This window comes from Podarcis cretensis (assembly GCF_951804945.1).
Source record: "Podarcis cretensis genome assembly, chromosome: 3".
Taxonomy (NCBI): domain Eukaryota; kingdom Metazoa; phylum Chordata; class Lepidosauria; order Squamata; family Lacertidae; genus Podarcis; species Podarcis cretensis.
In genome coordinates, this window is record NC_137172.1 from 124,616,083 (window position 1) to 124,630,795 (window position 14,713).

General features: G+C 42.8%; 1 protein-coding gene across 10 annotated transcripts in view; it reads left to right on the plus strand.

Annotated features, from left to right (window-relative positions):
- RUNX2 (RUNX family transcription factor 2) overlaps nt 1-14,713 on the plus strand; it is a gene marked incomplete at its 5' end in the record, with an annotated part of 221,422 nt that overhangs the window by 148,422 nt on the left and 58,287 nt on the right. For 6 of the 10 annotated variants that reach the window (XM_079969875.1, XM_079969871.1, XM_079969873.1 and 3 more), the window contains one exon: nt 725-886. The exons of the other annotated variants lie outside the window; for them this stretch is intronic. In XM_079969875.1, coding sequence (XP_079826001.1) covers nt 725-886 — 162 coding nt within the window. The remainder of the gene's footprint in view (nt 1-724; nt 887-14,713) is intronic. 10 annotated transcript variants of the gene reach the window in all.

Below are 14,713 nucleotides of genomic sequence, written 5' to 3' on the forward strand. Positions count from 1 at the left end.
CACCTGTAGTTCTTCTAATATAAATTATTCTGCCGAGATACAAGTTAGTTCTTTTGGGTAAAAGTGTTCTTCCATTTGGAGATCTACAGTATCCATGTTGCGAGTAAACTCTGTCAGAAGATTCAAGATATCAAACACTTCTGGAACAGTGACTGAACCTAACTCTGAAATCTCTTCTCTCAGCTTCTCTGTGGTCCTGAAGATGTTCACATCAGTTTTCCCAGTAGTCAGCAATTTTCTCCACAATTCCTTGCACTTTCCATCATCTCCTTGCACATCCTTTCTCAATGAGTATTTAATGGAAATCTTGGCTAAATGAACACCCCTATGGAACATCCTTATTCTCTCACCCAGATCTGATCTAGGAGAGGTTAGCACCCCTGCTGGAGCCATTGCTTTGACAATCCAATTCCAATGTTGCAATTGTATACATACTCACCTGAGAGTACGTTTAATTGAACTCAGGGGGACGAACTCAGGGTAGGCATGTATAGGATCCCACTGTTGCTTTCATTCCTTGGAAGATTCACTAATTCTGCCACTTCCAAACAGCATTAGATAGGCCATGGAGACATTAAGAAAACACAACCCAAATGTTTGGAGTTTTTACTTGCTCATTCTCATTCTTTGTGAGAAAACGGTGCTTAGGCTTTCTAATTTCACCAGCTGCTCCTCCTGACAAGTCTTTCATTTTAAATTATTTTCTCTTTTGTTTTGTTTTTAGACCCCAGACAAGCACAGTCATCCCCTCCATGGTCCTATGACCAGTCTTACCCTTCCTACTTGAGCCAGATGACTTCACCCTCCATTCATTCCACAACCCCCCTGTCCTCCTCAAGAGGCACGGGGCTTCCAGCCATCACCGATGTGCCCAGGCGGCTCTCAGGTAAAGACCATGTTTGAACTCCACTAGTTATCTCAGGTAGAAGCAGGGAAGGCTAAGGCTGCTTAAATGGGACATACCTATTGCAGTGTTTTTGCTCTCATTTGTAGGTTAGCAAAAACTGTTGGGGTTGCTGTATGAGCTCCCCCCATTAAAAACAACAACCTGTCTTCCTTTGGCCTTGTGGTTTGAATGTCTGATGATCCCTTGAAGGCACAATATCTCATGGCTCTGCTTCACGCTGTATTCAGCTGGGGTTTCTTTGCCCTGTGTGGGTTACGTAAACAGCTTTACGTTTTCTTTCTTTTTGATGAAAGCCTTGCTTCACTCCCATAAATTAGTTTGTTCATTACAGCCAAAAGTCTCCATAACTGGAATAGCTTGGTACAACGCTCACATTCATTCCTCTAAAGGCAATAGTTTGAGAAAGCTGCTTAGCTTCGTCACTGTGTCCTTCAGATCCATATCAGCACCTGCATTATTTAGGGGTAGAATGCAGTTATAGAATGGATTAGACAAATTGTCTCATGAAAAAGGAAGCAAAATATTTGTGGAAATACACAACATAGTCCTGTACATGCTTCCTGAGAAGTAAATTACATTGAGTTCAGTGGGGTTATTACTCCCAGGTAAGTCAGTATCGAATTGCAATGTAAATACAATTGACCTGCGAGGAGTGAATTTACAGGGAACGAGGCAGAGGGCCTTCTCGGTGGTGGTGTCCACCCTGTGGAAAGCCCTCCCATCAGATGTCAAGGAGATATACAACTATACAACTTTACAAAGACATCTGAAGGCAGCCCTGTATCAGGAAGTTTTTAGTGCTGAGTGTTTTGCTGTGCGTTTATTATGTTGGAAGCCGCCCAGAGTGACTGGGGTGGAGTGCTATTATTATTATTATGAGTAGTAGTGGTAGTAGTAGTAGTAGTAGTTTATGCACTCTGTGATCCATCTCTGGGTAAAACAGTCTTCATGCTGTATTGTAATGCAACATACCATGGCATATCGTCACCTACTGTATTTTATCATATGTGGTGAACCTAAACAAAGGGTGGCGATCCTGCTACCTGCTACCCTGAAGCTCTAAAGAGACAGTTGTGGAAACAGAGTTGTAGCCCATCTGCCTGAACTATGTGTGACATAAGGGGAACACTATGATTCATTATTAAGGTGTGCAGAATGTGGACTGTCCTTATCCCTACATGAAGTTTGCAAGGCTCAGTGATTGTCTCCCACACTCTCGTCTCATACACCTGTTTGACTCCCAGCCAGCTAAGTGAACACCTAGCTTGTTTTTCCCTTCTCTAAAAAGCTCAATGCTATAAAAAAATGTTAACTTCACTTCACTGAATCTCTGACAGGCTGAACGCCAGCCAAGATACCTACACAATTTGATTAGCTTGATTTCTTTCATTTCTTTTATCTTAGGGGTGGATAATCCCCCCCCCACGCAAAAAACAGCCCATCCTTTACATCTTAGCTATTTAGTGTTCCATCAAACATTAGGATACATGTCCAAATTAGACAGATTTGAATTCATGACTTCTGGAAACACCAGCCAGCCATTTCTGTCTTCTAATTGTGAAATTTGTTTTTGTTTGAACTGAGCCCCAAATGCTTGGTTTTAGCTTTCGACCGTATTCATTTAGTTCATGTCTCCTGGTAGCCTGTATCGGGTTGGGCTGTCAAGTCAGTTATTTTTGCAGCGTTGCCACTGGCAATACCTGCGGGGTACGGCTTGGCTGGAGCCGCAGCAGCTGTGGGAGCTTCTTGCCCTGCAGCCCTGGCTTGTCAGGATGCATTCAGACCTGAGTGCCTAACATACGGAAGAGCCAGAGTGCTTAGAACTCCTCCCATCAAAGCAGAGCAAGCCAGAAGCAAGCCAGAAGCAAGCCAGCTCTCTCCCTTGTCCGACCCATACCTTTCGGGGGGGGGGGTGAATGTTGATTCTCCTGTGTGGGTCTCTTCACCATATATTTTCCCCCTTTCCAAAAGAAGCGGGGGATGAATGTGGAGCTCACGAAGCAGGGTTGAGAGTTTCATGGAGCAGGGAGCATCACAGAACTACACCAAAAGCAAGTCAGGATTGACTTTTTAAAAACAGAGAACAGGTATTTGTAAAATCTGAAATGATACAAATTCCAGAGTAGATAAACAGAGTTCACAAAGGGGGGTGGGGTAGCGGACAGGTGAGGAAAGCATAGTATTTAACCCCACTTCCATTTTTTTTACTGCCAGCATTTATTATTTAAAAGTGCCTAATATGCAAGAGGGGATGCAAAATCAGGAGACAAAATGAGAGAGAAGCTGGAGGAAAAGAGGGAAGTATAAGTGAAGTGCAAGAAGAAAGATGGCATTCTGGTAATTTCTTAAAGTGGAACAAAGACGAGGCCAGCTTAATATTTTAAAAATAGGAATTTCCACATATAAGAAGCCATAAGAAAGAAAGCATAGAGATGAGAAAACCCCCACAAAGTTTAATAAGAATATTAATGGTTGTTGGACACTGGGGATCAAAAGGAGAACAGAGAGAAAGCAACCAATATAAATAAGGAACAAGGCCAGGCAGAAGCAGCCATTTAGATGTTGCACAGGTAGGTTTTCACATTTATTAACTTACTATGGAAACACTTGTGTCATTTGTGGTTTGTACTGCTAACACTGGCACCATCTCTGGGGGCTCCCGGGTGCCAAGGCACCACTAAACGTTCACTGTTGGTGCCCGGCTGGGCGACTCAACACATCACATGTATGACACATCACATGCTGCGCCCCCAGGTGATGTCACATGTGCAACGGGCATGACGTCACACATGCTCACTGGGCAGCCCCAATGTGGGATGCAACCCGTCGCGCCTGCCTGCTAATGTCAACTTCTGACATTAACACTGTGGTGAGCGGAAGGCACCAGGACCAGTAAGTCCTGTTCCACTATGGCAGTGTTGGAAGAGGCTCTAAGACTTGTTCAGATTTACTCCTATTCCTGATAGTGATTACAATATTTATTGGGAAACTTAGGTACATTTATAACAATATTGGGTTGCTGTTTTTAAATTCGTTTCAAATAAAACAAGAGCTTGGGCTATTCTCCCTATTAAATATCATGATACCTTCCCACCACAGCTCCCATGCATCCTCTTTCACTTCAGATGCCTGGGGACATGCCAAGAAGCTTCCAATGTGTGAAGCAGCTCTTCTTGGGGTCTCATTCTGCCACTGTGTTGGCCACCTGCCTTGGTGCTCAGCAACTTCATATTCAGTCCCAATTGTTGAACTAACCTGCTCTACCTACTCATCCAGTAGCTTGTGTTATTTGCTTGATCCCTGTCCTTCATCCTCTGTCATTTTTCATCAGTAGAAGCACTTGAGAGCTATACTGGGAAGGGAAAAGAAACTCTCTTATATGCAGACTCTTGCACAGTCCTGGCCTACATTGCTTCTGTTAGCATGGTCCCTCTCAGGTGGGTGCCATTGCCATTCTAAGGGAACCAGAGGGGTGCTCATGGTGAGCACCTCTTTGTCTAGAAAAATAGCACTGTGTATGCATAACAGGGGACGCAGGTGGCGCTGTGGGTTAAAGCCTCAGCGCCTAGGACTTGCCGATCGAAAGGTCGGCAGTTCGAATCCCTGCGGCGGGGTGCGCTCCCGCTGCTCGGTCCCAGCGCCTGCCAACCTAGCAGTTCGAAAACACCTCCGGGTGCAAGTAGATAAATAGGGACCGCTTACCAGCGGGAAGGTAAACGGCGTTTCCGTGTGCGGCTCTGGCTCGCCAGAGCAGCGATGTCACGCTGGCCACGTGACCCGGAAGTGTCTCCGGACAGCGCTGGCCCCTGGCCTCTTAAGTGAGATGGGCGCACAACCCCAGAGTCTGTCAAGACTGGCCCGTACGGGCAGGGGTACCTTTACCTTTACCTTTATGCATAACAGAAAACAATGTGCTGCTGGTTTAGTGAAAACTAAAAGGTTCATTCAGAGCTATAGTAACCTGGATAGCCATAGTGTTGCAACATAAGATAGATCAATTTTATTTTGTTGAACTGTGAAGCTCCAGAATAAAGCAAGAATCTTTAAAACGATACATCTGGCAACCACAGTGTGTGTATATATAGTTTGGAAAAATGTTATGGTGTTTGTGTGCTCGTATGTGAACAAACTATGAACTTACAGATGCATGTGAACAATTAGAGTCCTTGTACATTTGTCAGGGAGGAAGTATAGGAAAGCTAATGGAATCCAGTCCAGTAAAAACTAAAGTAAAGGGGAGAATTTTGACCCCGGTGAAATAAAAAAAAGTTCTGGAGTTGATTTCAGTGGAGCCAGAATGTCACCCAAAGTTTGCCCTTAGTAGTCAATAATGTACAAGTTGGTCACAGCTTGGCTGTTAAATGTGACTGAATTTTAATTGTTGTTTAATCCTTCCTATTTTGGACCAATAAAAACCAGTGTTAAACTGTACATGTCTGAAGAGATTTTTTTTTATAAAAAAGATAGCTAATGAGAATACACCTGAGCTTGTCATGTTTTAACATTAACTTACCAAACTTCAAGGATTTTTTGTTAATATTTCAATTGACCTTTCATCTGGGGATTTTCAACCATATTTATGTTATGGTTACACAATACACTTTTCAAAAAAAAATAGTCTCCCGTAGTTTTTTTTATCTCTCATGACATCACTAGTGCATTGTAATTGAGTGGACTGGCAAATCAATACGGGATGGCTGTGAAAGCAGATGCAATGAAGTACTATAAAGCACTTTGGAAAGTAAAAATAGTGTTAATATGATAGGAAGGAACTTGTTGAAAACCAACGGGACTAGTCAGCAGGATTTTATCAGATTGCTGTTTGAATCATATCATTTGGCAGGTTAGAATGCATATTTAAAATGAGCAGTTTATGCATTTCAGAAGTATAAAAAGGGGGCTTATCCACACTTAATTTTTGCTCTGCTCTTTCCAGGCACAAGTCTGTGTTTAAAAGCTCTGTGTCCAGGATCCACACCCCCCCGAACTCCCCCCCCGCACTCTTTAGTGCTCAAATGTCAATTTGGGTTTCCCACAGATTGATGTTTCCTCCAGTTGAGCTTTAAAGAGCAGGTTTTCATGGGGAAAGCTCCCAAGATAAAAAAGGGCGCTTGAACATGGAGTTTTAAATTGTGAGCTGTGCCTGGAAGGAGTGGAGGAAAAGTAAGTGTGGCCAAGAATGGCTCTGGACATGTTTCCACTTGCTTTGCATTCGGATGGCCTTCTGTCAGGGATGCTTGAGTTGAGTTTCCTGCATTGGGGGGGGGGGGACTAGGTGACCCCCAGGATTCCTTCCATCTCTACAGTTCTATGATTCTAAGATTGCTCTCTAGCCTCAGTAATTGTGGTCATGGTTTTTGGATAGATTTAGCCTCATTCTAACAACCAGATTCAAGCCCCAAAATAGACAATGTTGTTGTTGTTGTTGTTGTTGTTGTTGACGATGACTATTTTAATATTATGCTACAATCACTTCCATCTGTAAAAAATACTTTCGATGAAGAGGGGGGAAACCAGAAAAAATCTGTGACAGAAAAAGACGAGAGAACTCATATGCTCTTAGCAGTTTACGTTTAAAAACTATTAGCGGAAGAAAATAAACTGCTGAAACTTTCTTAAATGGAATATATTTGTTGCTAGTACAGGAAATAGCACACTATAATCAATGTGTGAGTGCACAGATATATGTTTTATCTGAGCTTTTTTGGGCAATGTGTTTTATATTTAGGGCACATATCAGGATTTGCATCTGTTTTCAGAATTTGCTGCTAACAGTTAGTAATGATGCCAAAATATACTTGAGTTCCAGCTTGAGACCAAATGATACTGCCTTTTTTGTTATTCCTAATTTAAGGTCTGATATTAATTAGGGACATTTTCCATAAGCACCATATCCCTTTTCTGAAGTGCTCATTAAAATTATATTAACTTAAACTGGAATAATGCCTTGCAGCCTGAACTGCTTTTGTAATGATTTATTTCTAACTGGCCTTTTTGGCTTTTGTGTAAACAATATGCTAATTCTTAATGGGGGACAACAAAATGTCTTATTCCAGACATCGAAAAGGAACGCATCATACCACCCTAGTTTCAAAACTAAATTCAACCGGTTGTTCAACATGGGAGGCTACAATGTTGGAGCTCTGAACACGGTAGATATGTTCCATTTTTGTATCTAGGAGGAACAGTAAAGTGGACAGAATATTTGAAAAGCCTTTTTATATACAGTGGTACCTTGATTCTCAAACACTTTGGTTCACAAACAACTTGGAACCCAAACACTGCAAACCCAGAACTAAGTGTTCCGGTTTGCGAACTTTTTTTGAAAGTCGAACATGCTCCATTTTGAGTGTTACGCTTCCAATTTGAGTGCCACACTTTCGTTTGGAGTGTTACGCTGAGGTCTGTCTGTTTTTGCTATTTATTTTGCGTTTTTGTGGCTCTCTCTTTTTGGTGTGTGACTGTGTGGAACCCAGTTCAGCTACTGGCTGACTGTGTGACTGCAGTACATTGTTTATTGCTTTCATTTTATGTATCAATGGTCTCGTTAGATAGGAAAATTCATGTTAAATTGCTGTTTTGGGGGTTGTTTTTAAAAGTCTGGAATGGATTAATCCATTTTGTATTACTTGCTATGGGAAAGCGCGCCTTGGTTTTGGAATGCTTTGGTTTTGGAATGCTTTGGTTTTGGAACGGACTTCCAGAATGGATTAAGTTTGAGATCCAAGGTACCACTGTATTTAAAAAGTCTGATAAAGTAATGAAATCAAAAAGTAATAAAGTAGAACTGAGAAGCTCTCTTTTTCAACTAGAGTTCTTTAGTCAAATAAAACTCAGATCGAGATTAAACCTAACAAAAAGTTAATTGTCATTATCAGGTATTAAAGGGCCGTCTCACCTTCAGCAGGCAGACTTAAGACTTGCACCATTATTCATTTATTTATTACTCCACATTTTAGGCATATGAAATAATTTGTTCATCAATAAACATGAGTCACTTGAAAAATTCTGTACAAAATTTAGATTCTTAAAGTTCACCTCTGAGTCTTGATGGCAATTATTCTCAGACTATTCTCTTGAGTGCACAATTATTTGTGGTGAGGTAGTTTGCAGTATGGCATCTCTTGCCTCCCTCCTCCCGCCTCCCCCACTAACACCCCCCCCCCCACAACAGGCCCCAGAGATGGAGAAGAGAGAGAAAAAACAATTATGAGGCATATGAGGATTATGCAGCAGTAAATAGTTCCTCTTTTTGTGAAGAAGAAAAAGAAGCAGAAGCAGAGAGCCAAGCAATGCAAGAGAAATTATTTCTGGGCTTGCTAGAGCGCAACCTCCTCCTGCCTTTCTCTTCATTCTCTATCCCTTTTATCCATCCTCTGGTTGCCTTCCATGCCCCTTGCTCCTTTCCCCCTCCCTCCTCTGCTCTTCTTTCCTCACTCTCTTCCCTCAGCTCATTTCCTTTCTTCCTCCACCTCCTTCTCCTTCCACCCATTTCCGGAATTGTCCCCTTCACTCCAACCTTCCTTTTTATCTTTACACTGTTCTTTTTCTGCCTACATCATTTTCCTCTTTCCCCCTTTCTCCTTCATCGTTCACTTTCCCCGTCTTACATCCATCTAAGCTTTCCATCCATCCTCCCCTTCTTCTCCTTTGTGTTCACACTCTTCCTCTCCTCCTCCAGCTGGTGATACTGTAATAGTGTTTTCTCCCCCCCCCCAATCTAATGACAAACCTAGACAGCATCTTAAAAAGTAGAGACATCACCTTGCCAACAAAGGCCCGTATAGTAAAAGCTATGGTTTTCCCAGTAGTGATGTATGGAAGTGAGAGCTGGACCATAAAGAAGGCTGATCGCCGAAGAATGGATGCTTTTGAATTATGGTGCTGGAGGAGACTCTTGAGAGTCCCATGGACTGCAAGAAGACCAAACCTCTCCATTCTGAAGGAAATCAGCCCTGAGTGCTCACTGGAAGGACAGATCCTGAAGCTGAGGCTCCAAGACTTTGGCCACCTCATGAGACAGAGGATGAGATGGTTGGATAGTGTTCTCGAAGCTACCAGCATGAGTTTGACTAAACTGAGGAGGGCAGCGGAAGACAGGAGGGCCTGGCGTGCTCTGGTCCAGGGGGCCACGAAGAGGCGGACAGGACTAAACGACTAAACAACAACAACAACCTCGCCCCTATTCAAGTCTATGAAAAGGATTTTAAAGTTCTGTCTCAGAGGGAGGCGCCTACACACATCTGTCTGCCTGCCTGTCTGTCTGTGGTGGAATCTACACAAATATCAAAAAAAACACTGTGAAAATGCTTTTTAAAAGAAAGCTTTGAAAAAACTCAAGGGCATCCTGATCAAATTTGCAGATGACACCAAACTGGGAGGGGTGGCTAACACCCCAGAGGACAGGATCACACTTCAAAACGACCTTGACAGATTAGAGAACTGGGCCAAAACAAACAAGATGAATTTTAACAGGGAGAAATGTAAAGTATTGCACTTGGGCAAAAAAAATGAGAGGCACAAATACAAGATGGGTGACACCTGGCTTGAGAGCAGTACATGTGCAAAGGATCTAGGAGTCTTGGTTGACCACAAACTTGACATGAGCCAACAGTGTGACGCAGCAGCTAAAAAAGCCAATGCAATTCTGGGCTGCATCAATAGGAGTATAGCATCTAGATCAAGGGAAGTAATAGTGCCACTGTATTCTGCTCTGGTCAGACCTCACCTGGAGTACTGTGTCCAGTTCTGGGCACCACAGTTCAAGAAGGACACTGACAAACTGGAACGTGTCCAGAGGAGGGCAACCAAAATGGTCCAAGGCCTGGAAACGATGCCTTATGAGGAACGGCTAAGGGAGCTGGGCATGTTTAGCCTGGAGAAGAGGAGGTTAAGGGGTGATATGATAGCCATGTTCAAATATATAAAAGGATGTCACATAGAGTAGGGAGAAAGGTTGTTTTCTGCTGCTCCAGAGAAGTGGACACGGAGCAATGGATCCAAACTACAAGAAAGAAGATTCCACCTAAACATTAGGAAGAACTTCCTGACAGTAAGAGCTGTTTGACAGTGGAATTTGCTGCCCAGGAGTGTGGTGGAGTCTCCTTCTTTGGAGGTCTTTAAGCAGAGGCTTGACAACCATATGTCAGGAGTGCTCTGATGGTGTTTCCTGCTTGGCAGGGGGTTGGACTCGATGGCCCTTGTGGTCTCTTCCAACTCTATGATTCTATGATTCTATGAAATACATTGAATTTTGCATAGCTCACTGTCGCCATCTAGTGTCACATGTGTATATTGCACTTTATAACACATTGAAAGTGTTTTAATTGCAGCTGTATAGCTGAGTCCCCTCCCTCTCTCTGTGTGTGTTTCTGTGTTTCCCTTTGTTTTTGTCTTTCTCTGTCTTTTTCCTCCCTCACACGCAGGAAGACAGCATCAGAATGATAATCTGTCCACATACACACAACCCTCCCCATAAAACGAAAAGAAAAGGGGCTTGGTTTGGAGGGGATAATTTGTCATTTTTCTGCAGCATGCCCAAACTGAAAAGGGGGGAAGTTCACAGGATTCTTTTGGTATGTGAAATGTATTTCCTCTGATGTATATGGAAGAGATGCTTGTTCTCTTTCCTTGTCTGTTTGTCCTTTTTATTCAGATTGTATTTTCTTCAGGCATCGGGTATGTGTTGGGTTTAAACTCCTCCTCTGGCTGTTTGGCAAAGTCCTTGCTTCTGATCATCTCAGCAAGCAGCTACAAGGAAAAGGAAACAGGGAAACATGGCTGAAGGAAAGCCTGGCAAAAGCAGATTTCCAACGCCTGTTCCCCTTTGGCCTCTTCACATGGTCCAGCAGTGCTGTGGTCATTCAGTGAGCACACAGGGGGCAGTATCATGGTAATGGTTCTGCACGCACACACACCTTTGCACATCTGTAATGTGCCTGCATGCACATGCTTGTACAGGCGTAGGGACAAGAAGGAATCCTGCCTTTGCATCCTACCGTGAACATATATTACAGACATGCAGTGCAGATGTCCTGTGCGGGGCCAGAATATGATTAACAGTATCATAGCTTTGGGAGGAAGGGCTGGATATAAATTTAATAAAAAATAAATAAATATGCACTGTGGCTTGGGATCTCCTGATAGTTAACTGTGTATAAATGGAAATAATAAACAAATAAGAGAAGTCTATTTTATTTAATTGCATGTAAAACAGTCATTGCCATTTCTGTACTGCTTTCCAGCATTATAAATTATACTGTGGTATTTGCTAGTGAAATCAAATACCATCCGATCCCCACAAACGGGAATATAGTTTCCATTCCAGCCACTTCCTTTTTTTGTATGTGGAAAATAAAGAAATTTCCTTGCTGCTTAGAAACTCGATCAAAACATTTTTTAAAAGCTACGGAAGATAGTCTCTGAAACTGTATCTATTGCAGGATTGCCAACATGCAGAGAGTGCTGCGTTCTTTAGAAAACTAATCTTTTGTAGGATTTCTGATTGCCTGGAGAATCGTCTACATCTGCAGGCCCAACGCAGACATGCCAAAGCCCAGGGGTGCATCAGGGTCAGGACTGGGAGCATCCGCGGAACACATGAAAAGGGCTTAGGACAAAAGGGCAGATGTACTTTTTTTATAGGAACCCTTATTATCTTTGGCTGCTGGGTATTTTTTTGTTTTGCAAGTGTATTCACCTTTGAGTTAAGGGCCATTTCTCCATTGTTTCCCAGTAAAAGCCCCTTTCCCACATGTGCCCTTGTAGACTCATAGGTTCGGAGGCATGGGAGTCGAGTGTTACAGCACTTTTGGGTGTGTGAATTGAGTTCTGCTGTAGTTTATATATGCTTGGTGCTTTGCCATGATTGGTTGCTGTGCTAGATTGAATTCTAGCCAATATGGCTGGCTAATGTAGGGAGAGCTATTGTCATGGGCTGACATTTTAAAAAGATATTTTCTGTGCATGTTGTCTGGCTGCTGTCCTTCAATCATAGCTGTCAATGTTTCCATTTTTTTAAAGAGAAATTCCCTTATTCCGAATAGGATTCCTCGCAAGAAAAGGGAAAAGTTAACAGCTATGCCTTCAATATTAGATAAAACCATGACTGACCTGGCTGCTCCTCTGCTCCTTCCCTGACACAACCCATTTTCTGTCCATTTTAGCCCCTGGCTTCATAACTGCATTGCATAAATGTACGTCTTAATGGCATGGCAGTGTCTGGGTTGCTGTACAAGCACAGTATTGCACTGAGCTGCATTATTTCAGCACCTTCAACATGACACTGACCCCCTGATGTCTGCTAGTAATGGCTCGGCTGTGGCTTTGCTCATTACAAATACTGTATGGAGACGGAGAAAGTGCAAGTGATTTATGCTTCTACTCTGCTTGTGCTGCCTATATAACGTCTGAAGCACAAAACCTATGTGAATGGTAATCTGTAGCTGCTAGAGGGAGGGGGAGCCCCTCCAATGTCAGATGACATTTACACAAACAGAACTAAAGCGGCTTTTGAACTAAGTAAATAATGATAATGATAATAATAACAATAATAGTCACAAAATAAATGTTGGGCATGAAGAAGATAAGTTTTGTATCTCATGTATTCAACACAGTTTCCACACACAACCACGTATTCACTGCACCAGAAACAAATGTGCAATTAAGGTGGGATGGTGGACTGCAGATGGAGATAACAACTAAATACCAGCTGTATATTTATTGTTTCTGTATAGAACTCTGAGGATGACGATACCTCTCTCCTCCCCCCCGCATCCCAAATCACCTTTTATGTTAAAATCTGCAGTTGGAGGAACAGGAGCTACTATTTAAGCTTTGCAGTCTTCTGCATAGCTCTTGTCTCCAAAAGCATTTACTTTCATTTACCTTGATACAGAATGAGATTTGGGAGACATCATAATATGCAGAAGAAAAAGTGGAATATTAAGGTACTGAAGGACGAATGGATGGATGGGGCGAAGACTGGGGCAGAAGTCTTCACTAATACACTCTGTCGTATTAGGACCTCAGGTGACTCCTTCGCCTGCTGCTTCAGGACAAAGGCCCGTCTGCTCCAGCTCCCTGTTCTCACACGGGCCAGCCAGATGCTTGTGGGAATCCTGGATGCAGGGCGCGCTCGGAGCCCCCTTCTTCTACTCCCTTCTTCTGCAGTTTCCAGCAAGTGGCATCCAGAGAGGTGCACTGCCTCTCATACTGGACATAGGGCACATAGAGCTCAGCCCCATGGATGTTTCCCCCAAGGCTGCCCTTTGTTTCTCCCAAGACTGCAATCTGAAGTTGGAAGAGGCAACTTAACTCTTTCTTTTTCTTTTTTTTTTTAAATATTGTTGAAACTGTCCCTTCTGGGGGAAAATATAATCCCTGCTATGCCTCTGCTTCTGATAGGAAGGAAGGAAGGAAGGAAGGAAGGAAGGAAGGGGGTTTGGGTTTGAGCCTGGGGTCTCCTGGCCAAAGCGGGCTATGGCACTGAGAGATGCCTTCCAGCCATCTCAAAGCAGCGTGCTGGATATTATCCGGTTTGCAATCTCTGGTTTTAATGTGTCACAACTGCAGCAGACAGGCTGAAGGAAGGTGTACCATCTGAAGGGAGTTTTTGTAAGCTTCACATGACCATCAATTAATATTTTTATGTGCAATTTGGAAAATGATTCTGGCCACACATGTTGAATAAAGAGTTTTTTCCTGCCTCTTAACCTACACCCACGCAGCACATATTCCTTCTCCATAGATCTCTGAGAGGGGGTGGCTGAGGGGGGAGCTAATTAAAACACCACAGGCAGCTGTTGTGACATTAATGGCTCCCCCTGATTTATGATAAGAATACTGAATATTCATGCTGCTTTTTTTAGAACAGAAAAGCAGTTATTTATTTATTTATGGCTCCAGTAGTTTGGTAGCCCCAAGTCGTGTGTGTATTTAATGGAACTGAAATAAGTGCTGTGAGGGTGGATTTCTATCTTTCCTCTGCCACCCTTTGGCTAATCTGAGGCACACCACCACATCTGAAGCTACTTGGCTCCTTATGGATTTCATGGAAACGGATTCTAGGAAAGTGTTTCCATATGTGTGTTCCCAATATATCCCGGCTCCTTCTAAATGGGAGTACAAACTCGTGCAGAGGCTGGAAATGGCTTCAGGATGTGACAGAGAAGTCACATGGCCCCCATGCGCTGTGGGTGGCCTTTTGTGTTGGCTTGTGTCCTACAGTAGATTCAGTTTCAAAGAGTATCTTCCTTCCCTTTGCTTAAAAGTTTTTAATAAAGCCCTTAAACAGCAAGGAGGTTTCTTTCTTTTCCAAAAAAAAAGGGGGGAAGTGGGTGGCGGGAGTAGAAGTGTATTATTTGAATGGTATTCTGAAGGAATAGTTTATTCTCCAGTTTGTGGAGACGGGATAGTATTTGATTGCACTGGCAAATATTACAAGTACAATTTATAACACTGGAAAGCAGGGCAGAAATTGGCAGGACTGTGTGTGTTTTCTTCTAAAATAAAACGAAGTATCCTTCCAGTCCCCAGGGCAGGAGAGCCTCCCCGTTATTCTTAACATTTTGCATGAGTGCAAGATGTCTGCAGCTCTGAGGAATAAGTTCATAGGCAAAATATGTTTCTAAACTGCCTTCTAAATCCTAATTCTGACAAAAATATTATTCAAGAAACTTCTTGCATGTTTTCCTTAGTATTCGTATCTCCCAACAAAAAGTAAAAGAAAAAAACTTTGTCAAAATTGAACTAAAATTGATCCTATTGCCAGTGCACTGCAAGTAATTGTACTTTCCCCAGCAGAGT